Source organism: Syngnathus scovelli, chromosome 10, assembly GCF_024217435.2.
Source record: "Syngnathus scovelli strain Florida chromosome 10, RoL_Ssco_1.2, whole genome shotgun sequence".
Taxonomy (NCBI): Eukaryota; Metazoa; Chordata; class Actinopteri; order Syngnathiformes; family Syngnathidae; genus Syngnathus; species Syngnathus scovelli.
In genome coordinates this window covers 2,476,988-2,501,658 of record NC_090856.1, presented here as the reverse complement: position 1 = coordinate 2,501,658, position 24,671 = coordinate 2,476,988, and the positions used below count along the sequence as shown (strand labels likewise).

At 46.6% G+C, this 24,671-nt stretch overlaps 1 protein-coding gene across 2 annotated transcripts; it reads right to left on the bottom strand.

Annotated features, from left to right (window-relative positions):
• Positions 1-128: 128 nt before the first annotated feature.
• Positions 129-24,671, bottom strand: notch2 (notch receptor 2). 2 transcript variants are annotated; one of them, XM_049722500.2, is made up of 35 exons: positions 24,258-24,671; positions 18,363-18,444; positions 12,730-13,004; positions 12,257-12,464; positions 11,990-12,123; positions 11,400-11,522; positions 11,079-11,312; positions 10,625-10,780; positions 10,369-10,554; positions 10,186-10,299; positions 10,000-10,113; positions 9,689-9,922; positions 9,132-9,242; positions 8,850-9,042; positions 8,638-8,783; positions 8,461-8,574; positions 8,263-8,382; positions 8,048-8,200; positions 7,742-7,970; positions 7,470-7,671; positions 7,234-7,387; positions 6,971-7,155; positions 6,774-6,906; positions 6,460-6,711; positions 6,276-6,388; positions 5,398-5,933; positions 4,701-5,042; positions 4,497-4,639; positions 4,232-4,436; positions 4,083-4,170; positions 3,865-4,015; positions 3,475-3,794; positions 3,251-3,398; positions 3,006-3,103; positions 129-2,929 (listed from the first exon to the last, which is right to left on the bottom strand). In XM_049722500.2, exons 1-35 carry the CDS (start codon positions 24,328-24,330, stop codon positions 1,559-1,561), a joined length of 7,440 nt encoding a protein of 2,479 aa, XP_049578457.1. In that variant the 5' UTR covers positions 24,331-24,671; the 3' UTR covers positions 129-1,558. The 2 variants fall into 2 exon arrangements, with proteins under 2 accessions (XP_049578457.1, XP_049578449.1); XM_049722492.2 differs by having other exon boundaries at positions 4,232-4,639.

Below are 24,671 nucleotides of genomic sequence, written 5' to 3'. Positions count from 1 at the left end.
CACAAAGAGACATTTAGACAGACAGACGTAGATAGATAGACAGACAGACTTTTTATCAAATAAATTTAATAAATGGAGTAAGATAAAAATAAGACTGTCTAAAATAAAAGAACACACACACACGACGCTGATAATCCGGGTTTTAATTAGGAAAGTTGGCTGATCTTTTTGTTCTAGTTTACCAAACTTGGCCACAACTACATCTGGTCAATGAAAAGAAACATCTATATACACAGACTTTATAAACATAGCTTTTACCTGCTATATATGCAGAAATATCAAATGTCTCTTGTGGAAATTGAAACCACGACTTGGTTGAGAATATTGTCAATTGCAAATCGCGATTGCGACCTTTGTATAGGATGCACGACTGCAAGTGGGTACGGAAAGCCATGAGAACATTTATTCCATATCCTTGACCTCAAGTTTCGTAACCTATTATACTTTACTTTAAGACAATTCTGCATGCCAGCAAAAATGACGGTTTTTAGCAGTTACATTTAATAAATCCAAAAGTGGTACTTGCAGTGGAAAAAAAAAACATTCCTAGTAGTCATTTTACTCCTACGCTAATACTTATTAGTGAAAAAAGCGTACAAGTGCCTTCTGATGATTACCAAGAATATGGAATAAACGCTCAAATGGCTTTCCAGAGAAGAACTTCAAAGACAAAATACTTTGATTGACCTCGAGACGTGACTTATGCATCACGACATAAAACAGACACAGACGATGATTGTAACTAAGCAAAAAAAAAAAAGAGGAAGGTTACATAGTTTTGAAAGGAAACATGGAAAAAGAGGCAGTTAAAAAAAAATCATTTACAATCAAGTGCGCACAGTATTCATATAAAAAAAAGCCGTTAAAAAAAAATCTTCGCCAAGTAAAATCTCAGACTTTACAAGCAGAATGTGCTGTGCGTCCGTGTATATTTCAACACCAGGAAAAAAAAAAAATGGAGCTTTCCAACGATGATTTTCCTTTTTTGTAACTGCCTACAAGTAAAAGCTTGCGATGGTGTCACGAATAACAAACAGGCAATCCAGTCCCGTACGCTTGGCCAAAGGGAAGTGGTTTCAACATGAACACGCATAAATAGAAGAGGCACAAAGGATCATCCCCGCTCCCCATCTCCATGACCATGTGATCGTAAAAAAAAAAATACAAATAAAAAGTCCATGGTTGCTTGCCAACCGAATTTTGCGTGAGGTTGTTTGGTACACATGGAGACACTGTCACGCACAAAATATTTTTTTTGGGGGTGTACTGTACAAAGATACTGTTCCGTACAAGTTCATTAGTTCTAGGACCTCTGTGTGGTCTCATTTTGAATTTGGGTGTCATGATCACAAGTTTGTAACAGAAAAAAAAAACAGTCAAGGCACCACTGTATTTGATTTCTAGCTCGGGACATTTTAGAAACTATACATAAGTTTTCTTAAGTGCAAAGAGAGAAGGCTATAACATACATATGATGGGAACAAAGAAAGTTACTACGCGGAAGCGTGTAGAACCCCCAGGAGTCATTCTTTGGCTACTTGGCCGCCCGCCGGCCCACCTACGCGAACACTTGCTGGCTCCCCAAAGCCGACGGCTGCTGGGATGCCCGTTGCTGCGCCGGCGGCTGCGCCTGCGGCTGCAGCTGCGCCTGCTCTGGAATGTGCGTGTGGCGGGCTGAGGGCAAGGCGTGGTGGCCGTTGGCCAGCGGGGTGGGGCTGGTGGTGACGTCAGACCAGTCCGAGTTGGAGTGCGGCGAAGACGACGACCAAGGGTCCGGGGATTCGGGCGAGGGCGTGAGATAGGGGTGCTCGCTGGGAGGATGCCTGGGGGTGGTGCCGTCGGAGCTGACGGGGGTGGTGAAGCTGTGCTGGGAGGGCGGGGTGGGGTACTTATCCACCGGGCTCTGCATGGGTGGATAGGAAGGCAGCGGCCCTCCGTGGCTGACGGCGTGCTGCATGGGGTGGGGGAGCCCCATGCTCATCGGCTCGGGCATCTGGTACACCAAGGCCTGGCTGCAGCGGAGGTGGCCGGGTCCCGATTGAGGGTTCTGCGGCTGGGCTTGGGTCACCTGCACGTGGGCTTGCTGAGGCTGCTTCATCATGCCTTGGCCTCCGCCGGGCGGCATCATTTGGAAGGTGACGATGGGGGGCAGCTGCTCCCGACTCATGGTGACATTCATGGGGGTCAGCATGGGGCCCCCGTGGCCGTGGTGCTGCGGCATTCCGCGGTGGCTTCCCCCCATGGGGTGCGGCACCAGGCCGAACATGTGGCCGCCGTAGCCGTGCTTGCTCATGCCCACCCAGGCTTGCTGCTGCTGCTGTTGCTGGCCCAGCATGTGGCTGACAGGGGGCAGCATGGGCCTGGTTCCGGGGCTGCTCATGAGGGGCGGCGAGTTGGCAGTGGTGGTGGCCGCGCCGGACGCGTCGCCCGTGTACGAGTGCGGCGACTCCAGGGAGTCGACGGGCGACATGGTGACGGAACTTTCAGGAAGTCCTCCAGCTGCCTTCACGCCGTTGACGCCACCGCCGCCGCCGGCACCCGGACCCTCCCCTCCGGTGGGCTTCTTTCTTCGCTTAGCCTTCATGTCTTTGGGCTCCTTGGTCCCCCCTCCAACACCCCCCATCTTGCCGCCGCCCCTGCGGCTCTTTTTTCCCTGCGGGCCGGGACGCATGCCGATGAAGGCGGCTCCGTTCGCCCCGCACATGACTGAAGAGTTTCCGCCGATGTGATTGGGCCCGTTGTGGGGGCTGTGAACCAAATTGTACTGGTCCAGCAGGCGCACTATGTCGTGGTGCATCCGTTCTTGAGCCGTGTCTCTGGGGAGACGATCGAGATGGTCGGTGATGTCGCGATTTGAGTAGTGGTCGAGGAGCAATTGAGCGGCTTCGAAGCTGCCTTCTCTGGCGGCCAGGAACAGAGGGGTCTCCTCCTGAAAATAAAAAAAAGGCATCAGGTTGCCTCGTCACATGATTAAAAAATTCAAATTCATTCATTCGATGACCAACCTTATTATCCTGCATGTCGCGGTTGGCTCCGTTCTTCAAGAGCACAAGCGTGGCCTCCACGTTGTTCACTGCTGCAGCCCAGTGAAGAGCCGACTTACCTGAATTGACGGCGAGATAAAAAAGGACAGACATGTTGAAAACTCACCTATGTCCTGTTTGTGCTCAGGCGATGTAAAAGTAGTGCTTTGGTGCCATCACATGCCTACATATTATCTTAACCTCTTTTTCCCTTTTGCATGACTGACCATGATCATCAACAGCGTTGATGTCAGCGTGGCAGTGGATCAGTTCTTCCACCATGCCTTCCACGGCCAACCTGGCCGCCAGGACTAGAGGAGTGGTGCCGTCATTCATTCGGGAGTCCAGATCCGTGGCTCGATTGCGAATGAGAATCTACAAGGAAGCAAAAAGAATTATAATTGGTGAGGAATCTCATGTGTGTCGTTGATCTCTTTGATGCCGGCCTGACCTGGAAGACGCCCTGCGCGTCCGCCGCCACGGCGGCGTGCAGAGGAGTTCTGCCCATGTTGTCGTGGGCGTTGGGATCAGCGCCGGCGTCCAGCAACCTCTTGGCGGCGTCCGCCCTGGCGTAACGAGCGGCCAGATGCAGCGCCGTTTCTCCCGTGCGGTCCGTCTGGGCCATGAGCGAAGCACCTTGCGCGATCAAGTCGGATATGACGCTCGGACCCGGTTCGTCGCCTCCGCTCTCCTCTTCCTCCTCGCCCGGGAACGAGCAGTCGGGGCCGCCGCCGTTGCGGAGCGAAGCCAACATCAGCGGCGTGAAGCCATCTGAAAGAGGAGCAATAAGAGTGGCAGGATGAACAAATTTTGGACTTTATCGGGCTTCAAAACTTCTTACCAGGTCCCTTGACGTTAACATCCAGACAGTTTGTCTCTCCGTCGGCTTGTGGCGGAGTTAGGATGACATCAGCGGCCTTGCGATGTTGCAGGGTCCACTCCCTCCGGTCGACGCCTCCGTCGGAAGACATGAGCAAGGGCTTGTCTTCATTCTAAGCAAAAGGCGACGTGAAGTTGGAGCACACATCGAAATAACCGAGAGTCTCCTCATCGACTCACCCTCGGGATCTTGGCTGGAACCTCATCGTCCATCCATCTCTGGCCCTGCCGTCCATCCATCATGGTTCCGTCCGGGCTCTTGAAATTTCTGGTGAGCAGACGAGTGTTTTATTTTGATGTCTTTGAATGCTCCTCATTCAAGCACTCACTTCATGTCGAAGTCATCTTGACCAACAGGTTCTTTCCTCTTGTCGTTTTTATTGGCCAAAAAGCCATCGGGCATCCACAGCAACGCGTGTTTATTTTTCCTCTTGGCCGCCAGCATGCCCAACACCACAATGAGAAGAACGATGACGACCGCCACGCCGATCACGTACATGGGGAACGTGGGCATCTTTTGAACCGTCAGGTCACCTAAAAAGGAGCATCGAGAGTCGGATCTTGTTGACCAGCCCGGCTGGGAAATCGACTTACTGTTGACGGACACGAGAGGATAAGGCAGGTCGGCTTTAATGTGTGCCGCTGCGATGAAGGAAGCCGCTTCGTTGGTGTTTGAGAAACAGTCTTCGGACTTCTGAGCGCATTCCCGGTTATCGATTTGAAGGTGGACCACAGAACTGAAAATGTTTTGATATTAGACACAAACTTATCACTTTTAACAAAGATTCTCCTCCTTACCCGATAACTTCTCTCTCCATCTCACGCTTGCTTCTGCCCTTTTGTAAGAGGCGCCCGTGGCCTTCCTCTGGTCCGTAATACGGGTACACCATGGGCTCCTTGTTCTCATCCAGCTTCACCTTCAGGTTGGTGTGGAGCAGTGCTCCCAAGGAGCGCAAGAAGCCACGCATGTCCTCAATCAGCTCCTTGGGTTGAAGCCGGACCACGATGACCAGGGTACCCTCGATCACTTTGGCCGGAGTGTCTTTGGCGCAGTCCAGACCGTCCCAGCCGCAGGCTTCCGTGTTGCAGCTCCAGTCACACACCAGGTTACCGTAGTGGTCCGGACAGTACCTGTCGTACCTAAAAAAAAAAAAAAAAAAAAAAAATCATACACTGACGTCTTGTTTGATTTTACTACGCTGCTTTGCGGCCATTTTGGATTTTTTTTACTCCCCTTGTAAATAACAAAACATTTATTGGTTCATTTTTTTGTTTTATTTATTTATTTGTGTTTTATTTGTATGTTATTTGTAATTAATTTGTATTTTATTTGTATTTTATTTCTTTTATTTAATTAGTTAGTTAGTAACGCCTCTTTTAAAAATGGCTCCCTTGTCTAAAAATAAAGATAACTTAAATTTTCAATTTTTGCACTATTTTATGCAAACAGCATATTGGTTTTTTTTTTCTCGAATCGGCGGAATGGGTGACATACTTGCAGGTGCTGGGCGCATGTTCCTGGCACTCGAAGCTATCGAAGAGGCAGCCGGGGTTGTCGCACTCCTTGTCGCAACGTCCGTTTTTAAAATAGTCCCAGCAAGGAACGCTAGCGGTGCAGTTGACCCAAGGCTGCTTCCAGTTGAGCGAGCAATCGCCTCCGTCCCACTGACACTCGTGATTGTTACACTGCGTATCGCACACTTTATCGCCCGACTGGTGCTCGCACTGGAGATACGGGCAGGAAGGGCTGCGAGGAACCGACACTTGGTTCTCGCAGTAGCGCCCGGAGAAATGCGTCGGGCAGCGGCAGCTGTACAGGTACGGGTTGGAAGGGTCGCTGATGCACGTTCCGCCGTTTTGGCATGGCGTCGGGCACGTCTGCTTGCTCTCGCAGTGCGGGCCGCTGAAGCCAGGTTGGCACTGGCAGTAGAGCTGGCCTACTGGTGACTCCACGCAGTTGCCGCCATTTTGGCAGTGGAGCTTGGCGCAGCTGTAGCCTTCCAGATCGCCACAGTTGAATCCAGCAAAGCCCTAAAAAAAGGAACATCTAATCGTATTTAGGTTTGTCGATTTGTGTCGATCCTTGCAATGGCATGTGAAGGTAAGAAGTCCATTTGATGATTATTTACAAGAAGTGCTTGTCGACCATACCTCGGCCATGGTTGCCCGTCTGAAGCAAGTGTGAGGGTTAAAGAACGGGAAGAGGTTAGTTAAAAGAACAAGGCTTAAGTGGAAAAAAGTGACTGAAGCATTGAGGGGGCGTGGCCTAGTCATTGACATCATGACCAACAGCGAATCAGCTTTAAGCTTTTTTCTATTAGGCTAAAATTTTAATAAAAAGGTTTTGACGAAGAAGTGGCACGGGAAACTTACAGGTGGACAGGAGCAGGTGTAGCCGTGAACTGAGCTCATGTTCATGGAGCAGACGCCGCTGTTGTGGCACGGCTTGGACAGACACAAATCCACTACGGACTCACAATGGCGGCCTTCAAAAAGAGACCACACATTAGAAGAATTTTTTTTTCATTATCGCCTCACTCGGTGGGGTTCAGCATACCGGTGTATCCAAGGCGGCAGCGGCACTGATAGTCATTGACGAGCTGCACGCAGTCCAGACTGCCGGCGGCGTGACAAGGTCCAGACAGGCATTCATTGAGATCACCCTCACAATGTTCTCCGACAAATCCCGGCGGGCAGGTACACGTATATCGTCCGATCCCGTCCACGCACTGACCGCCGTTACGACAGCGCGGCTCCCACGAGCCGGGCTTGGGCGCGCAGTCGTCCACGTTCATCTCGCACTGGAGACCTTGGCGTGGAGACACGTGACAATGCGACATCTGTGGTTGGTGGAAGGAAGTCGGGGCTTACCTTGTGTTCCTGGCGGGCAAGCGCAGGTGAAGCGGTTGATGAGGTTGATGCACGTTCCTCCGTGGAGACACGGCCTCGAGTGACATTCGTCCACGTCGTACTCGCAGTTCACCCCTTGGTAGCCCGGCTTACACTACAGAAGCAAAATGTGTGTTTAGGACTGAGGTAGAAGCTAATGGAAGGGAGTATTTACTTACCACACATTCATATGTGCCTTGATAGTCCTTGCAAGTAGCTCCATTGCGGCAAGGATTGGACTGGCATTCATCTACCATATCTTCACAGTAGCTGCCCGTGTATCCTGGCTGGCACTGACACTGGTGGGAATTAGCCACGTTCACGCATCGCCCTGCGTTTTTGCAAACGTTCTCCACTTCCAGACCTGGAGAAGTAAAAAAAAAATTAAATGTAACATACACTACCTGCTAGAACATTTTGTGAGTAGACAAAATGTCCTCACCATTTCGTGCAGCAAAGTCCTGGCAGGACATATTGGGCACATCGCAGTAAAGTCCAGTCCAGCCCATTTGACAATGACAAGTCCAGGAGGTGGAGGTCTGAGAGCAGGAGCCGCCGTTGTGACAGCGCACTTGGCTACACAAGTTGACAAAGTTCTGGAAAGAGGAAGAAAGTCAAAATTGTGTTGGAAGCTTCTACTCCAACGTCTTTTATCAAATACGAGAAGATGACACATGCCTGGCAGTTTTGTCCATTGTAGCCTACAGGACAGGTGCATCTGTAGGTGCCTAAGCCGTCGGTGCAGGTCCCGCCGTTCTTACAAGGCTGGGAGTCGCATTCGTTCTGCTCGTACTCGCAAAAGTTGCCGTAGAAACCGGGTCGGCAGCGGCACGAAAAGGTGTTGATGTCATCGATGCACGTGCCGTTATTCAGGCAAGAGCTGCCAAGGGAAGAAAAAGTTACAAAAAGATTAAAAAAAAAAAAAAAAAAAAAAAAGTTGAGCAGCAGACCTTTCGGTGCATTCTTGGATGTTGTGTTCACACAGGAATCCATCAAAACCCGCCCGACACTCGCACACGAAACTGTTGACGTAATCTCGGCAGTTGGCGCCGTTCCAGCAGGGTCGGCTGGCGCACTCGTTGATCTCGGTCTCGCAGCGACCGCCTGCGAAACCCTGTCGGCACTCGCAGGCAAAACCGCCCACGTCGTCCACGCAGGAACCTCCGTTCAAACACGGGTCTAAAATGTGCACGAGAGAATTATTTCATTAAAAAGATTCATCGCCGCGCACCAACTAGCGTCGAGGGCGAACTCACTGGGCGAGCAGTCGTCGACATCTGTCTGACAATTATGTCCGCTGTACCCGGGTTGACATTTACACATGTAGCTGCCCGGGCTGTTGACACAACGGCCGCCGTTCCTGCAAGGATTCTTTTTGCACTCGTTGACATCCTCCGTGCAGCGCGGCCCTGTGGCGAGAAACAGAAATTTAACTCACGTGGAAGTCCTGGCATCGACCAAAATGACGTACCTTGCCATCCGGCAGGGCATCGGCAGGTGTAGGAACTGTAGTCCGCCGTGGGACGGCAGACTCCTCCCCTTTCGCACGGATGCGAAGCGCAAGGGGCAAGCTCGTCCTTACAGTTTTTACCTGTTTGGAATATCGAACTCATTATTTCACAAATCACATTTTGGTTTACGACGCAATTTCGTAGTTATGGCGCCCGACCTGTGAACGGCGGACTACACTGACAAGTGTAACCGTTGACCCTGTCGATGCAGATGCCCTGGTTGAAACAAGGATTGGACGCGCACTCGTCGATGTTCTTCTCGCAGTTCACACCTGAGAGCAGATAGAGTTTAAGTTGAGCTCAAAATGATTGATATCACGTTGTCGTAACGCTACCTCTGAATCCCAGCTGGCACACGCAAGTGTAGCCGTTATGTCGGTCCAAGCACGAGCCGCCATTTTGGCACGGATTGGGCTGGCACTCGTCTTTCTCCTGCTCGCAGTGTTGTCCTCCCCAGCCGGGTTCGCACTCACAATTGTACCTGGTGGCAAGGACAAGGAGATGAGAAAGAACCACACGAGACCAGGGGGGGCTTATTCGAGCTTACCCGTGTTGCTGCTCGATACATTGGCCGTGCTCGCAAGGCTGGTGCTCACAGTGGTCGATCCCCGAGAGGCACAGGGGTCCGTGGGTGCTGGGCGGGCACAGGCAGTGGAAGCCGTTAACCTTGTCCATGCAGGTCCCGCCGCTCATACACGGGTTGGAGGCGCACTCGTTGATGTCCACGTCACATCTGAGTCCTGTTGGATGGTCAAGAGCATCCTCAGCGAACTTCAGCACGAAACGTTGCTTTGAAGATTCAATCGTGATTGTGGTTTTTGAAGCATACCTGTGTATCCTGGGGAGCACACACACTTGTACTCATTAATGCCATCTTGGCACTCTCCATACTCGCAGGGGTTGCTGTCACAATCATCTTCATTGATTTCACAGTTCACACCTGAGGAAAGAAGAAAATATTTATTTTATTATATATTTGATTATAATTACATCATATTATTATATATTTTCGTTTTTTATTAGAAATTATTCTATTTATATATAATTTTATCACTTTATTATATATAAATTATATTTTACATATAAATCTGGATGGCGTCTCTTTATGTAATACAGTCAGTTGACCACCAGAGGGCATTAGAAGACACCTTTCTAAAAACGCCCTAAGCAGGAAGTGCAAAAAATGTGGACAAACCGGTAATTCAGCAAAAGTCAAATACATTCGGCGTGTGTCACAGCATGACGAAGCTAACGCGTAAGTGTCATGCAAAGCAAACTTTCAAAAGAGGAACTTCACAAGAGAGGAAGTGCAAGTATGAGACTGGAAAGTGAAAATGAACTCCACTTCTGGTCAGTGGAGGACAGATACAGGAAAAATAGTTTTACCCGAAGTCCCGGGTGGGCAGTTACACTGGTAGGCGTTGACCAGGTCGATGCAGCGTCCTCGATTCTGACAAGGGTTGCTGTGACACTCCTGCACTTGGATGTTGCAGATGGAGCCCACGTATCCCGGGTCGCACTCGCAGGAGAAGGTGGCGATCCCATCCTTACACACGCCGTGGTGGCACGGCTCCGGCTGGCAGTCGTTGATGTTGTCTTCGCAAAGAAGACCTGTGAAGCCTAATGAGAGAGAGATATTGGGTGAAATTTAGTGTGGTTTTAAAATTAGCGAGTCGTAAAGTTGGTCATGAACGTACCTTCAGCGCATTCACAGTCGTAGCTGTTAGGTCGGTCGATGCACTTGGCTCCGTTCAAACACGGTGTACTCGAGCATTCGTCGATGTCTATCTGGCACGTTTCGCCACTGAAGCCTGACAACAAAAAAAAGTCTGTCATTTTTTTTTCTTTCCTTTTAACTTGCCACACTTTGGGTGTTTACCGACCTGCCGGGCACTCGCAGACAAAGCGGCTGACCTGGTCCAGGCATTTTCCCTGATTCAGACACGGGGAACTCAGACACTCATTCACCTCGATTTCACAGTGAGTCCCCTCAAATCCTGCAGGACGTCACAAAAATAATTAATTTACATTACGATATCACGCTAAATTGATTTTGTGAAGCGTACCGGGCATGCAGATGCAAGTGTAGTCGCCGATGCGGTCCAAGCAAGTGCCGTCGTTCTGGCAAGGGCTGGACGCGCATTCGTTGACATCCTGTTCGCAACGTGGTCCGGCGTAACCTCTCACGCAGTTGCACATGAAGGAGCCGTCCGTGTTGACGCACTGGCCGCCATGCTCGCAAGGGTTGCTTCCTGAAGAGGAAAAAAAAAAACATATGATTGGTAAATTATTGGCGTCGCACTGCCGGCGGGTCTCTCTCACCGATGCTACACTCGTCTCTATCGTTGGTGCAGGTGCTGCCGACGTAACCGGCCGGACAGTTGCAGTGGAACATTCCGGTGATGGGGTTGGTGTCACATTGGGAGCCTTCCCTGCAAGGGTTGCTCATGCAGGCGTTGTCAATGTGGCAAAGCAAACCTGAAGGTGGTTGAAGAAAAGAGATGAAGTGAGATCGTCATCATTAGCTACAAACTAGCCGATAAGCTAAGTCAGCTGCGGTGATCACATGAGTTGGATTCTCATGAAACGCGGCTGCTGCATCTGCCCGAGGGTAGACGGAAGGGCGGCAGTAGGATAATAAAATCATCTAAATTTGGAAATATTAGTTCTGGGTAGACCTGTTCCGCAGATTGTAATGTCCAAGAACCATTTGAAGACATCTACTGGTGTTTATTGATTCAGTTCAGACACGCCCAGAGGTTCTTAGAAGGCTCACCCGTCTTTCCATGGGGGCAGAGGCAGATGAAAGAAGCGACGCGATCGATGCACGTGGAGCCTTGCGTGCAGGCGGCGGTGGCGCAGTCGTCGATGTTTTCCGAACAGTCGGGTCCGCTCCAGCCGTTGACGCATACGCAAACGTAGCTCCCGGCTAGGTTGTTGCAGGTACCGCCGTTCTGGCAAGTGTTAGGCTGGAGACGACATTCGTCCACATCCTCGGTGCAGTGCTGACCTGTGGAGAGATGAATGAAGATGGAATGAAAACAGAAGTCGTTGCAGCAGCGTACAAAAACGGCCGATCGCATTAATTCAAACTTACCCGTCCACTCCGGAGGACACTGACAGTTGTAGGTGTTGACGCCGTCCATACACGTGCCGCCATTTTCACACTGATGACCGGGGCAGTCGTCAATGTTGTTCTCGCAGTTGGTTCCATTGAAGCCTGGAAGAAAATATATGATAATCCATCAAATGTTTCAAGAACATAAATCAATTCCTTCTTGTTGTTACAATTTTTCACATCATTCATCCAGTCAGTACACCACAATGCCTTCGATAGAAACTAAACACACAGCGTAACACTGACTTCCATTATGTACACAGTAAAGGCATTTTCTTTTTTTTCTTTTTTTTCCCCGAGGTGTGTTCAGGTTGACACAGAGGGGTCAAATAGAGGCTGAGATGGCGCATATGTAGACAAACGGAAGAATTATGACATGCCCCCATCGTGTAGAAATAGCAACTGTGTGTTTGTAGCGTCCGCTCGCTAACTGGAGAAGAGTGACAGGACGTTGTGTTTAATACAAAACAACCAGCATGACCCGAATGTTTAGGTCTCAAACAATAAAATGAAACATCCATTCTCTTTTTACACTAGCCAAAAAAAAGGTTCCAGTTTCAGCTCCTTACCTGGAAGACAGTGGCACGAGTAGCTGGTTTCCGAATTCTGATGGCAAGTTCCTCCGTTCAGACACGGCGAAGGAGAGCAAGGGACGTAGGAGCTCTCGCAGTGTCGACCCGTGAACCCGGCGCCGCAAATACACCTGTGGAAATAAAACCTGATCAGAAACATTTTAAGAGCTTCTTTCCATGCTTCGTCGTTAGCTTCCATGCTAACGCTCTTACTTGGAAAAATGAGATTTTTAAAAATGTTTTATATGGTATCTAGAGTCTCACCTGTAGGATCCTGGGGTGTTGATACACGTGCCTTCATTCTGACATTTTGTGGGGGAGGCCACGCATTCGTCGGTGTCGTTGAGGCAGCGGGGACCCGCGTAACCGGGCGGGCAGGAGCAGATGTATTTACCGCCGGGCAAAGCGCGGCATGATGCGCCATTGGCACACGGGCTTGACAGGCAGCTGTCCTCATGCTCACATCGCTGTCCTACAAACGGGAAAACAAGGAGAAGATGTGTGATCCATTTCTTTCCATCATTTCCTCACTCGGCAAGTCAATTTTTCCACGAAACAAAAAGTTTGATTCGAACAGAGACTCTCCCCGCTTCGCTTTTTAGCCAGAGGTAGTACATATTAAATCCGCTTTAAAGTTTCTTTCTTTCTCTTTACAACAAATGTAACTTTATTCAGGACGATGAACACAAAGTCGACTAACCCCGAGGAAACCTGAGACTAAGATGTCTTTCGCTCACCTGCCCAACCCCGGGCGCACTTGCAAGTGTATTTGTCGAGGGACAGCAAAGTGCATTTTCCTTCGTTGGCGCATGGGTTGTCGGGGTGGCACGTGGAGTTCTGCTGAATGTCGCAGTACTCTCCGATGAAGCCCAGAGGACAGACGCAGGTGGCGCTACCCGGGACGGGGACACCGGCGAGCAAGCTCACGGAGCAGTTCCCGCCGTTCGAGCAGAAACCGGGATGACAGGGGTCCTTGTGGTGACAGTATTCGCCCAGGAAGCCTGGTGCGCATCTGCACGAGAATTCAAACAACGAATTAATGCCAAAGTAGGCGTGAATTTGTCATTATTCTCGGTTGTATATCAGTCAAGAATTTTTGTGGTGTCACAAAATCATTTACAAAAAGCTCATTTTCTCTGTAATTTAGACATAAACCGGTGTTTTTGATGGTTTCTAAGAACGGATAAACACAAATCGACCGCCCGCGACTGACTTTAAAGACGAATTGATGTACTAAAATGATAACCAGGACAAAGGAGGAAGTTATAAAGGTTAAACTAAGGTCAGAGAAGAAGAAGTTCAAAAGCAGAAGGATGTGAAGTAGCGTCAGCTGGAAATTGTTGACAGAGGCTTGGCAGAAACCATGGCTGCTTTCTTTTTCAGACAATCGATGAAAAATAACACGACCATCATCTCCCCAAATGTTTGCTCGTCGACATTCAAGCCACGGTCGGGCCACTCCCGTTTAAGCTCCGCCCACAAGGCCACCCTCCTTTTCCTGCCATCCAAGCCGTTCCAGATGAATAAGTCTATGTTTGAGTAGCGTTCAAAAGTTGACCACATCACACAACGGCGAGCCCACGCCACCATAACCGATGTCGCTTTTTTGATTTAGCACGTTTCATCATGGGGCACGACAACATCTTGCGTACAGTCAAACTGAAAAAAAATACTTTTCCACCGCATTTACTCCGTCGGTCTATTTTTTTTCTGCTGCTGGGAAAGTAAATTACAACATTACACAACATTGAAAGTCCACAAAGGGTCACATCTGAGACTTATGTTCCCTTTGAAACTTTCTATTCCGCACTTGGGTGACGGGACGTTGGTTGCCAAGTGTATCGTTTTGTCACAACATCTCGTACGATATCCCCCCGGTGGGCCGAGGCGGCATTGTTGGAAAGTGTGCGGGTGCCGTCTTGGGACGGCGGATGATTGAGTGAACTGGCGCCTGCTACAATGGGCCCCTATAAACTTGCCTCCCAGGACGACGGGCTCAGGTGACATCACTGAAGAGCCCGTGGAGAAAAGGCGCTAATGTTATATCCCGATCTTTTAACTCTAAAAAGTGGTGCAAGTAAATTTCATCAAATCACTGCGGTTCAACTCGAGTTAATCCAAAATGCCAAAGCGTCGGAAAACGATAACACCCAGTCCTTCCGGTTCCAGTACCAGATGGAGCGCTTTCTTTATTAGCCTCGGGAAGTCTCGCTCCAGCTCACGGCAAACAGACAAGGCTGTGCATGATTCATATTATTGTCAGGGAGTGGTGTCTCACCGGGGAGGAAGCATTCTGTCAAAAAAAAAAAAAAGAGCCAACAGATGACACATTACTCAGCATTGTCATCGGCACATTGTCTCGGCGACGAGACTGTTTATGCATCTGTGGAATTCTTTGTCCCCCCCGCCCGCCTCCATCTTTTCTCAATCCTTCTCTTCCAGCTCTCTTCTTTACCTCTTTCTCAGTCCTCCACCTCGCAGTTCCAGCCAACTCAAGGTGTCAGGTTTCTACAGCTGGTTCACATTAGCGCCCCCGTACACACACTCACACACACTCCTTCCTTCTCTTCTCTCTGCACTCCTTCTCCCTCCTCTACCTCATGCTGACCTCAGCCAGGCTGCGGAGCTTCGGATCGGGTTGAATCTCACCAATAGCGACTCTCAAACTCGTTTCTTTGCTGATCCATACACCAGGCCCCTTGTACCCCCCACCCCCGCTAGTTCCCCAAAGTTCAAACCTGAAATGCAGACCTCGCAACCCCTAATCTAGTCTCAAAGAAGCCTAATAACTCCATCATGCTTTCTTCCCCCCCTGCGGCAATGGCAGGGAAGCAGCGTGTGAACGTACGTGTGCGTCTAACTCGGCTCACATTTCAAACCATGAATGCCTTGACTAAAGTCTGTTCAATGTACCGTGGCCCTGTGTGTGCATGTCTGGACGTCAAAAGTCAAGTGTATAATACATTAGTGGCTTTATCAAATGGCTCCGCGTGAACAAAATGGCCGCTTTACTGCAAGGGGCGAAATAGAATAAACCTCCCCCACGACTGTAACCTGGAAAATGCATTTTCCCGGATGCCGCAATTTATATAACGGCTTAAAATCTGCCGAGCAAGAGAAATCGCGGGCTTGACACCGCCCACATCATTTGAGAGCAGAGACAAAGGCTTGAATTTTTTTGAATGATTTTTTTTAATCATGTGTTGTGGTGTAGCAAATTTACAATGTATCTTTATTTCATTGGAAATTGAATCTAGCTGAGACCCTTACTAAGACTCAATACCGAGAATTTGGTAAAAACTGTGTCACAGAGAATCGAAACTAACTACAATTAGACTGGAAGAAAAAAAATCTACAGAGTGAGCAGGAAGCTGAGTAGGCTTACTAAACAAAGTGTGGCGAAAATAAGAAGTCAAAATCGGGTGGAGTCCACAGTGGGCTCGCGTGGTAAAATCCAAGCTTTTTTCGTGACATGTTTAAAAAGGCTCATGTAAGAAACTGTGGTTGACAGACGGCATGGGCTCTCTGCGTAGCGTTTAGTCATCATCTTGTCCTTGTGGTTGTAATGAGGTCTAACTATAGACCTTCAAACTTTATGAACACTCATTACCTTACTTGAAAGTTTTGTCCCCCATCAAAAAAAAAAAAGTCGTACAGACTTTAAAGAGCCTGACCTTTGTCATTCTTGATTTATATCACCCGAGTGCCACTTTAACAGAAGTTTGAAATGCCCAAAAGGTGACATTTGGCGCAAAGCTTTGGATGATTCAAAAATAACAAAAGAGTTATATTTGGCCCACCTTGTCGTCATCAATGAGTGACAGGAAGAAATTGTCACTAGTAGCTGGTTGCGACATTCCCCACGCTTTTGTAAGTCTTCTTACCAGTCTGGATATGAATGTCCATTACAACTTGTTTGTTTGCTTTAGCAAGTCTTTACAATCCCCCCAAAAAACAGCCATTAAAAAAACTATTTTTAGAAGATAAAATAATATATTTTGGTAGCCTTGATAACTATGAAGATATTTTTAACCAAAATGGCTGCTTGTGCGTGTGCGAGTGAGCCATATCCTACACAAAGAAGGCTCTTATCATCGTGGCTGCACTTTTAACCACATCTAGCAAGCTGGGGGAGGACCAGAGAGATTTCTAAGACATTACAAAAATTGGCACAAATCGTGTTTAGAATTTATCCTTATCCTATATGGCGGCCATTTTATTTTCCTCCAATGAAGGGACTCGGTCACGGATAAATGACTGACAATGTGATGAAAGTAGCAGGAGGCAAATTATAGTCCCCCCCCCCCCCCCCCCCCCGCCTCATTCCCTTCACTTGTTGCTCTCTCATCAGTAAGAATTTGTGCTCTGGGGTAGTTCTTCTCAGATTACCTGAAAAGAGACATCCTCTTTTCTTTTGGCCTTTTCTCTTCCTCTGTCTGCCCTGCGGGCAAATTCTGCATGTCAGATCAAACAGGCAACAGGTCTGCACGACACAGTTTTTTTTTTTTTTTTTACTGGAACCTGACTATGAGAGAGCGACCGGTTTTCAATCATCACCTGACTATATATAAAGGAATTTTATTTTGCGGCAACTCAACCGCTAACAGTGAGTCGGCCATCTTGGAAATGAGTTGGGAATATTAAAACGAACGTACGGGGAGATCAACTTATGTAACCGCATACCACGTTGTGAAAAGAAATTTACATGCGGTGTTATTTCAGTAATGATGCAAGACGTGAACAGCATAGCAAGCAATTAAGAGATAACATGTTTTTTTTCTTCACACGCAAGCTAATGGCTTGTGGTCACACTGGTTGGGCAGCTTCTCTCAACCCTGCCCTAAAATGACAAGCTGGTAAGCTTTCCTATTCAATTTGTTGTCCAAAATGGGATTTGAGAAATAAAAAAAAATAGATGAATCGCATTTCCCAAGTTGCATTCACAACTTAAAAATCGGCGCGAAAGAGGTTCGCCGAAGTTCTTCCTGATAGGATGCAGTCAGACCAGGCTGATCTAAAAAAATAATCATCCATGCGGACCAAAAGTCTAGAGTGAGTGTTTACTTACAAGCGACTGCCTTAATTCACTGAGCAGATGAGCAAATAGAAAATTTGATTTGGTTAACAATGAGCCCTTTGAGCAAAAGCAAAAGGAAGACGGGACAAAAAAAGAGGGCAAGTGTGCACCAGGGCGTGTGTGTCTATGTGCGGGTAGAAGAAAAAAAAAAACATTTGAGTGAAGAGTTAATCAGTATAACAGTAGGCAGTCACGTTTGTCAGCTGACTTTTCCTAAATGAAAGAATCCTCTCTTGTGTGCTTCCTTTTTATCGTTAGCATGTTCGCAGGAGCAAAGAGTCTGTTTTCAACTCTACTTTGGTCGAAAACTCGATTTCAGTTAATCCTCAGTCACCCACTTAACAGTCAGGATGACCTTCAACGTGTCACCTGATATTTTGCAGAAGATTTGGAGTCGGTCTGCAAAACACAGACGAGCCATCCGTGATGGATGTTTGGTCCTAAAAGAGCGTGAGAGAGAAGCCGGGACCGGGTCCGAGTAAATCAATGTTGTTTAATATCCACCGCGACCACCAGCCAGGAATGCGTCATTCCGGCGATTTAACGAAAGTCGGTTGATCATCAAGGTGACTGATCAGATCCTTCGTCTTAATATTAAAATATTCTAAATAAAATGACTCCACGCACAAGCTTGACTTGCTATCTGACCTTCGAGAAGACAAAGAATGTCAAACAGCGAAGAAGATAATGCGACTCACTCCGGCTCCCCTTTTACAAGAGTCACTCCTGGCATTCCCAACGGTGTGGGAACACGAGCTGATTCACACTACACCTGATGAAATATGTTGGCGGGCTGGCACAGTGATGACATTTGCTGGGTTTTAATTAGATAGTAAGAAAAAAAAGTCAGAAAGCGGAGCTCATGCTGTAAAACTCAACAGGACCACTCGAATCAAGCACAGACTCAAGAAAACGAACGAACGAACGAGCAACATCCTCCAGAACTTTCAAACTAAAATTTGCTCTAAATAAACGTGACCGATTACATTTGTCTTTTCGCAAACTTGAATACCACCTGGGGGGGAAAATAGTGGAAAATTAAACAGCGGCAATGCCAGAATCTGTTCAATCGCTAGTAAGGCCGATTGAAATAACATTCAAGGTACTAAATAAAATGTTGGAGAGTGGAAATGTGTGTCTTGGTATTGTTCCCAGTCGCCGTGGACTTTCTCACACAAAGCAGTCCATTATTCTCCGCTCTCGTCAAAGCGAAACCTCATGGCGCTGCGGATTGATATAAAAGCCCGACTCGCTCGGCCGGCTTTTTAGCATGGAGAGCTAGCTTGCGCTTACCTGCAGTATCCGGTGCCGTTGCTAAAGGTCTGACAGGTGGCGTTGTTAACACATGGCGCTTTGTCATCTACACATTGAAGAGCTGTAAGAGAGAAAAATTAGAGCTTTGTCAGACATTTTGAATAAAGTTTTTCACTTCAAGCACACGTCGCTGTTCCTTCTCCCGCCGCGAGATAAAGCAGCGTGATAGCTTCCTCTTTAACGCGGTAAGGTTGGCCTCGGATTAGCGACCGGTCACAGGGCCGGCAGACAGAAACGAGCCTTGAGGAACGAAAACAAAGCCCGACTATCTCCCTGCCAATGAAACACTCATAGCCGCACACACCGGCCATTGTGCAGGCACCGGGCCTCGGCTCGAGTGGTCTTTGCAGACACCCAAGTGGCGCACGCAGGCAAAAAGACATGCAGTGTTTCAGTTTTTATTAATCCGCGCAATGTGGCTGCCAAATGTAGAAAGACGCTGCGAGGCGTGCCAGATTGAGCGTGATGAATCATATTTCGAATAGCATCACTGCTTTCGTCATTTTTGGGAAAACAAGAAACGTATTAAATTCAACAAAGAAGAGCTCAGGAGGATCCCTTATAAAGAGCCAAACTTGAATTTCCAAGTTTGAAAATGGCTGAAATTTTACAACTAAAATATGTGATTTAATATTTTTGACTAAGAAAAGGCTCAAAAGTATTTGAACGCTGAGCGGTGGTGTTACTTCCTGTGCCTGCGACTCATCTCAGGGTCACCAGAGTTCAAGAGTGTCTGTGACTAGAAGCAGACGTGATCGGATTGCGGCGGCGGAACTCGGAACGTGCGCGCGGTTCATTCTCGAATGGTGACGAATGTATTGGAGGCCTCTTCGTCTGACGCCATTCGACATGGGGATGCCTGGACGTATAGCGGCGTGAAATTTAGAATCCTAGCGTGCACACATGCAAGACAGTCCACTGGGACCGCAAAAAAAAAAATCCATATTGGTTATTATTTTCTGGAGTGTGTGAGCGTATCGGATGTTCTGAATCTGACCTCGCACTCGTCGCGCTCGCCAGAGGGAGGGGGGGGGGGGAGCGGGGTAGAAAACAAGCGAGAGTGAGGGGGAAGTAATTAGGAAAACAACACGCAAAGACTAAACACAAACCGCCGTCCCTGAGCCCTGGCACACATCCACGCGGCGGAGGACAGGAAGTTGTTCACGCTAAGTGAGGAAGTCAAGTCATTTCCTGAAATCGCTGCACAAGGCGCTCAGATCCTGCACTCCGAGTCGTCGCCATGGAAACGTGCAATAAAATACCTTTGGCTCAGCATGGGAGGAGGGAGATGAGGCTCAAACTAAACACCGTTACCCCGAGGGAAGCTCGGCCAGGCCCACACAAACAGCACACGCGAAATATTGGCTCCTCTGACGTCACAGCACAAGTGAAATAAAAAATCTGGCCAAAACTGTTCAATTCTTAATAATAATCTAAAAGCAATAAATCTTTCCTAATAAAAATATCTTTCTTTTTTTGTGTGTTTTTGGAGGGAGTTTGGAACCAATTAATAGCATTTCTATTCATTTCTATGGTGAAAGATGATTTGTGACTAATAATCCTGCTTATTTGTGAAACTCTTCTTCAATTATTATTATTACAAGATCTTACTATATATATTTAAAGGTAAAGTGGTTTTGAGTAACAAGTGAAGAAATCTAACTTTAAAATCAAGGCAGGACTGTCGTTAATTAGCCAGAATACTTTGAGATTTTAGCCTAGGCGTGACCCACTAATTAAGCGGCAGACGGTCCACTTACGTTTAGAATTACAGAGGAGTCGGTCGAGCGTGTTTAGTGGCAAATTAGCCAGTGTGTAAATATGTGGGACAGAAACAAAAGAAGAAAAAAAACAAAAGAAAAATCAGACAGCGATTATCAAAACAGTCGAAACTATTTTGAGGGACTTTCCCTCTACTCACTCAGGTCCAAAGTTTTTAAAGGGAGAGGCTAAAAAGAACCAGACTACATGTTCAGCGTGTAAAATCATTTTTTAAACATGTCACAAAGTCTATAGGGCCGATTTTTTTTTTTTTTTTTTGTGGCATGGCTTAGACTTCCTACTAACTCGGTTCACCCTGGCTGACTGTCTCCGGGTTTACGGGCCTATTTGGCTGAGGAATGCAGCCGGCGGTAATTCCTTCTTAATTTTCTAACCCGTTGAGCAGCGCGGACTCAACGCTTTGTGTAATTCGCTCGACCTTCACCGCCGCAGACATCGCTTCCTGTGGTCGGGCTCGCACCTTTCCTTGTTCCACATTTTGACTGGCAACTATTTAATGCATGAGGATTAAGGGCGCTGAGAACAAAACTGGTCAAGCAAGCACCTTAAATGATACACAATGCTCCGAACTATCTGCTTGAACAACACTTGGAATGGAAAAGACTGTGAAGAAGTTCTGGTGGGTAGAAGTGGGGGGGGGGGGGGGTCGAGGAAATAATGCAGTGTTGTGAGTCGTTCAACAAATTGCTTTGTCTTCGGAGGGAAGGGCTGAGCTGCTGCACAAAAAAAAAAAAATGCATTTCACACACTATAAGGCATCTTCTAGAATCGCATTTGGGCTATTTTAAAACAACTCAAAAAGTTTTTCTCCCTTTGTGCAGGTAGGAAGTAATAATCTGTGCAGGTAATAAAATTGAGTGCAGTTCAGTTGTCTTTAACTTTTAAGAAAAATACATAGCAGAAAATCTACAGTACCTTATTTTTCTTTAACAGCCATACACTGAGTCAATATTTTTAGCTTTGTTGCATTTCAGTGCAATGTAGACAAAATACACATTTGCTTTAGCTCTTTAGCGTCACGGCGTCAAGAAGGCTAATTAGCTTAAATTGCTCTCTTCTGTTTGCTGCCGTGGCGTAGCCTCATCGACTGCGCCGGTAATTACGGGAAGTAGCAACAAAGACCAGGGTAGGCCTCCTAAGTTCAATAGCTATGCAAATATTTTGTGTTTGAATTACTTCGAGATATGAAACGATATTATGAGGATTGTTTTGACATTTTTCGGATCACTTGGAGTTTTTGTAGAAGAAAGAAATCCAGAAGGGAAGTCATTCATTTTAAAAAATTGCCCAAAATATTTCAAAATGATACCAAAAAAAAAACTTTTAAGTGCATGTGTGTACAAGTTGAAGAAAATCGGAGTGCTGAAGAGCAAATTTAGCAAGTCCATCCCTCACGTCCGACAAGGGAAAACAAACTCGTCAGCAAAATTGCAGTCAATCAGATTGTTTTGATTCTTTTTAACTCATGCGTTTTGTTCCTGAACATCTCTTTCATAAATTCCACCGAGGATAAAACCAGTAAAATGTAGGTCAGGACAGAAGCTATAACCCTTTTTCCGCTGCCATTTACCAAAAGAAAAACCCCCAATACCAGTGCCCCGATACCAATGAAGTCTTCAAAACCTGCGTTGCCGGAGTTAAAAATATTTGTCAAACTTTAAGAACCGGTCTACTCTGGATCTGGAAGGCATCCCCGACGATACCAGGAGTTGAGTGGCTCTCACATTCCACATCTCATCGCCATGATGAAGTTGCATGTCGAGATAATGCTAATGCCAACTTGCTACTTCCCACACGACACACACATAGAAAGCAAACACTTGGCAGGGCTTTATTATTATGTTTGTCGCAACAAGGGGGGGGGGGGGGGGGGGGGGGACGACACACCACGCCATGTTGACATAAGACATTTGTGACATTTCACATTTGTGTTAGCAAATGCCTTCCATCGAGAAAGCAAGCCCTGTTACAATCCACCGTGGTAAACGGACTGGTAAGCGTTTTATGATGAGTTGATTTAATGTGCGCCCATAAAAGTTTAACAGCGACAAAGCCTTTGCTCCTCCCCCTTGTGATCTTTGCCCCCACTATTAAGGGGGCTCGGAACCCCTGGTTTGGAAATCTCCGCGTTAAATAATATTGCAAAGATGTTGGATAATCAATAGGAATCATCTTGGTATATTACGGTTAATTCAACGTACTGTATGCATGTGTGAGAAAGAGCGAGAAAGGGGGCTGGGGAGGTGATGGAATGTCAAACACCAACAACATTCCACTGCTCCTCCTTGCACTGCCTGCAGCACTTTTGCATTGTCTTTTCTCCTTTTGTGTGATTTCCACTCATTGGGCATTCATAGTAGCCATGCATGTATCCAATTGGAGTTAAATAAACGTCGCTCCGTACTCGTTAAGGAGCTTTTGTCGAGGGGCGTCGCCGTGTTGTTAGAACTAATGAGGCTTGAAAATAGACTAAATATAATCAAGTTAGGACATTGCGGTAGTTTATCAACAGGCGGAAATGTGAAATCGACAGCTAATCAATAAATTGAGGACCTTAAACTTGGAATTCTCAATAATAAATACTCTCAGATGTCTGTAAAAACAACAAGAATAAATATGATGCAGATTGCAAAACACAAAATAAAAACATTGCCATCTGTAACACAAAACCCAACAATAATGGTGATATTTAAATTAGAAGTCTCACTACATAGTCGATTAGTAGTTGGGCAAAAAAATAAATAAATCACTTCATTTTTTTATAACTTTCTCCTTGAGCTGGCCTTCCAGTTTGCGCCTTTCTGTCTGCTTTAACTAGTACTTGCGGCTCGGCACTACGGATCGTGGATTAAGGGTTTGAAAGCCGCTGTGTTCCACTATGCAATATTTGTGTGCCAGTTATGCTGCGTTCAAAAAAAAAAAAAGTTTGTGCTTTGCAACGTTATTTGCTCAAAACGGACATTTTCTTGCTGTCCGGCTAACATGAGCTAATTTAGCAGTTATTAAGAACAGTTTGTTGTCTGTAATTGCTTCACAAATGAAAAAGTAGCACACTTCCTTCCTCCACAAATCAGAAGCGATGCCTTCGCCAAATCACCAATGAGTCTCACCTCCCTGACCTCCCCGATCGAATTCCCGTCCCCGCTTGGAAGACAATCAAACGAGACTTTAGTTGCTGCATGTGACTTTGTGTTTTCATGTGCTCAAAATAAACATGTGCAACAGTTTGTTTTGCATTAACACAGTCGTTGAGAATGAATTATACGACCCTTGCTAAATTATGGAGCGTGTTATGTCCAGCTGTTAGCCATCATTGTCACAGATGGAAAAAAAAGTACTCACACTCTGTACTTAAGTATCAGTGCAAGTAACTTGAGTAAAAGGTGAAAGGTAACCAGCTTAAAACACACACACATGCACGCACACAATAGCACTTTTGTTTTTATTGGTATTGTGACAGTATATAAGTGTTTCTCTATTTTCTGTCACCCCCAGGAAGAAGAAAATATCTTGCACAGTGCCACAACTAAATTGTCTAAAAAATATAAAAGTACACCTTGTCATAACACTGTATCTTGATATGACAATTAAAAAAAACAATAAAAATATATAAATTTACTCCACCTACTGTGGAGAATGTGTAATTACACTTTATTTTAGTACAGTTACAAAATTCAAATAAAACATGTTTTATGGGGTGTTAAAAGTTTTACAAGCACTGCATTAGACAAATCTTAGTTAAGATCATTTAATCGAATCGTAAGTAAATAAAGTTAAATTTGAGAAAATGACGTGTTGTATTTATTGACCTTACAAAAGGTGAGTAAATTCGGACCTTTTAAGATTCTGTGATAACATCATAAATAACTTATGCTTCATTTTAAGATAATAAAAGCAGAGGGTTTGTTTATTTAACAGTAGTTTGTTTAAATGTTTAATGTCGTTAAAATGTGACTTAATTACCGGATGAGTTTGGAAGGATGAAGAAAAGTGCGGAGTACAAGTGAACGCGCAGTGATGCTACGCGAGGGAAAAGCGCCAAGGTGTCGGGGGGAAAAAAGTTGACAACTCGCCGTAAGAGAGGACACTTACCCTGGGAGAGGTGAAGGAAAGTCAGGACGAAGACTAGCGACGTTCCCGAGGAGAAACCGGGTAACCTCTCCATGTTTTTTGGTGTAAAATCCACATAAGGTCACGCGAGTCCCAAAAGTGTGCTGCCTGCTTGCTTGCCTCGCCGGACGGTGACTTCTCAAAAAAAAAAAAAAAAAAAAGTCCGGCTTCGCTGGGAATTGACGCGTGCGTAATTAGTAGATGAAAAAATAGTAACTCGACGAAGATCAATTAAAGCATGTTGGTAGTTTCTTGATAAGTTGCTAGCACGCGTTTTTAGGCGTGGATAGTTTTTAAAAGTCCTTGTTTTGACTTAAATTGCTCAGGCGCCGCGTCGCACCTCTCTACCTCTCCATTGCTTGTCAACGAGTGAAGACGTAAAAGCGGATATCCTTC

Coding starts and splice junctions, on each gene's coding strand:
- notch2 (XM_049722492.2), bottom strand. CDS start 24,330: ATGGAGAGGTTACCCGGTTTCTCCTCGGGAACGTCGCTAGTCTTCGTC. Junction 6,389..6,459: donor CTGCCGCCTTGGATACACCG/GTATGCTGAACC, acceptor CTCTTTTTGAAG/GCCGCCATTGTGAGTCCGTA. Junction 5,043..5,397: donor CATGCGCCCAGCACCTGCAA/GTATGTCACCCA, acceptor TTTTTTTTTTAG/GTACGACAGGTACTGTCCGG.